At 59.8% G+C, this 2,401-nt stretch overlaps 1 protein-coding gene across 1 annotated transcript; it reads right to left on the bottom strand.

The window, feature by feature from the left end:
• Positions 1 to 201: 201 nt before the first annotated feature.
• LOC118142803 (uncharacterized) lies at positions 202 to 1,750 on the bottom strand. The gene is made up of 2 exons (XM_054251025.2): positions 1,640 to 1,750; positions 202 to 1,442 (listed from the first exon to the last, which is right to left on the bottom strand). Exons 1-2 carry the CDS (start codon positions 1,736 to 1,738, stop codon positions 297 to 299), a joined length of 1,245 nt encoding a protein of 414 aa, XP_054107000.2. The 5' UTR covers positions 1,739 to 1,750; the 3' UTR covers positions 202 to 296.
• Between the last annotated feature and the right edge of the window lie 651 nt (positions 1,751 to 2,401).

The following is a 2,401-nucleotide window of genomic DNA, read 5'->3' as shown; positions in this document are numbered from 1 at the left end:
GACATCAGCCTCGTAGGACCCGACTTCCTACCCCCTCCACACACCACCCATTTTTCCCTCCGCCCCATACACCACCTCTTTCTCCCTCCCTTTTCCCCCCTCCCCCCACACATCACCTCTCCCTCCCTCCCTCCCTCCCTCCCTCCCTCCTTCCCTCCCTCCCCACCATCAGAGAACACAGTCACTGGGATCATTTTGCAGGACATTCGATTTATTGACATTAGCAAGGGGGCACCAACCCCCCGCCCCCCGCCACTGGTGAGACCTCTGAGGTCTCCTGGCAACTGGGCCTGAACTTAGTCGCTGCTGACTGACGAGGTGGAGAAGTTGAGCACGTCACTCGGTGGATCCGACGAGCTGGAGATGGTGATTACGTCACTCGGTGGATCAGACGAGCTGGAGATGGTGATTACGTCACTCAGTGGCTCCTCCAGCTGGGTCTCCTGGTTCAGTGGGTCCTCCAGCTGGGTCTCCTGGCTCAGTGGGTCGGGCTCGCTCACTGGCTTCTCCTTCACAGGCACTTGGCATGGAGGAAGCTCCTGGCTCTGTGGCTTGCTGGGCCCAGGTGTTGCTGGCCCGCTCCCTGCCTCAGGGGCTCCCACGGCTGCCATCTTTTCCCCAGCGGCACGTTTCTTCCTGCCTCTCCCTCCGGGACCTGCTTTTCCTCTCTTGCCCTCCTTGGGCATCTGGGCCTTCTCCTTCACAGGCACTTGGCACGGAGGAAGCTCCTGGCTCCGTGGCTTGCTGGGCCCAGGTGTTGCTGGCCCGCTCCCTGCCTCAGGGGCTCCCACGGCTGCCATCGTTTCCCCAGCGGCAGGTTTCTTCCTGCCTCTCCCTCCCGGACCTGCTTTTCCTCTCTTGCCCTCCTTGGGCATCTGGGGCTTCTCCTTCACAGGCACTTGGCACGGAGGAAGCTCCTGGCTCCGTGGCTTGCTGGGCCCGGGTGGTGCTGGCCCACTCCCTGCCTCAGGGGCTCCCACGGCTGCCATCTTTTCCCCAGCGGCACGTTTCTTCCTGCCTCTTTCTCCGGGACCTGCTTTTCCTCTCTTGCCCTCCTTGGGGATCTGGGGCTTCTCCTTCACAGGCACTTGGCACGGAGGAAGCTCCTGGCTCCGTGGCTTGCTGGGCCCAGGTGTTGCTGGCCCGCTCCCTGCCTCAGGGGCTCCCACGGCTGCCATCGTTTCCCCAGCGGCACGTTTCTTCCTGCCTCTCCCTCCCGGACCTGCTTTTCCTCTCTTGCCCTCCTTGGGCATCTGGGGCTTCTCCTTCACAGGCACTTGGCACGGAGGAAGCTCCTGGCTCCGTGGCTTGCTGGGCCCGGGTGGTGCTGGCCCACTCCCTGCCTCAGGGGCTCCCACGGCTGCCATCTTTTCCCCAGCGGCACGTTTCTTCATGCCTCTCCGTCCCGGACCTGCTTTTCCTCTCTTGCCCTCCTTGGGCATCTGGAAGGACAACAGGGATATAGATGACAGTGGGGCTCTGTCAGGGTCAGGGGAGAGGATGGAGGAGGCTTGGAACAGGGACGTTTCCTGAGAAGTGGTGAGGGCCGGGCTGGGGGTTGTGTCAGGTGAGGACAGGGCAGGAATCTTGAGGAAGGATTCAAGGGGAAGAAGAGGAGGAGCTCGGGTGGGTCACTCACCTTCTTCGGGGTACTGGGACTCGCCTCAGAAGAGGACTTCCTCTTTCGCGTCTCCCCGGCCTTGGCCGGCGGTCCCGAAGCTCTCTTCTTTGGCGCCATCTTGCTCAACTCAGCGTCTCCAACGTCAATGTCAGGCTGCCTGGTCTACGTGTACGTGCCCCTTTCGTCCACGACAATGAGGCAACCACGTTTCTGAGCTTTGATTGGTCAGCATGCCACCACCCAGCCAATGGTAGCCCTGTGCGGGAAGGACGGGCTTAGACGTCACACAGCACCGCCGGGACATGGCCGAAGAAGTGTGGGGGTGGGGTGGCATTTGATGAGGAAGGCAGGATGCTATGATTGGAGAAAGGGAGATTATGGTTAGCACTCCTAAAGATGGTTCCCAACTGACATGTCACCCCACTTCACCTCCCCATGTTCAATTTTGGCAGATCACTTGGCACGGGAGGGTGTTTCCTCCAGATGTTTCCCCAGGACCCCCCCATTCAGTGGTACATTCTGTTCCCTCCCACCTTCCATCATTACCCAGTTTCTGTATGACCTACCTCAACCTCCTCCATGCTAACTGGGACAGGTGTAAGGCTCTGTGAAGATGGCAATCATCTCCCTCTCCTACACATTCCTCTGCTGATCCTCGAGGACCATTCACTTCTTGGATGCTGTGAAAGAACGTATCCATTTCCCTTTCTTATCCCAGTGCCCACAGAGTACCCCTGAATGTTTCATTTTCATGGTTTAAAGCACTGGCTTCAGGGGGTC

This window comes from Callithrix jacchus, chromosome X (genome assembly GCF_049354715.1).
Source record: "Callithrix jacchus isolate 240 chromosome X, calJac240_pri, whole genome shotgun sequence".
In the NCBI taxonomy this organism is placed as follows: domain Eukaryota; kingdom Metazoa; phylum Chordata; class Mammalia; order Primates; family Cebidae; genus Callithrix; species Callithrix jacchus.
This window is presented reverse-complemented; position numbering and strand designations above follow the sequence as displayed.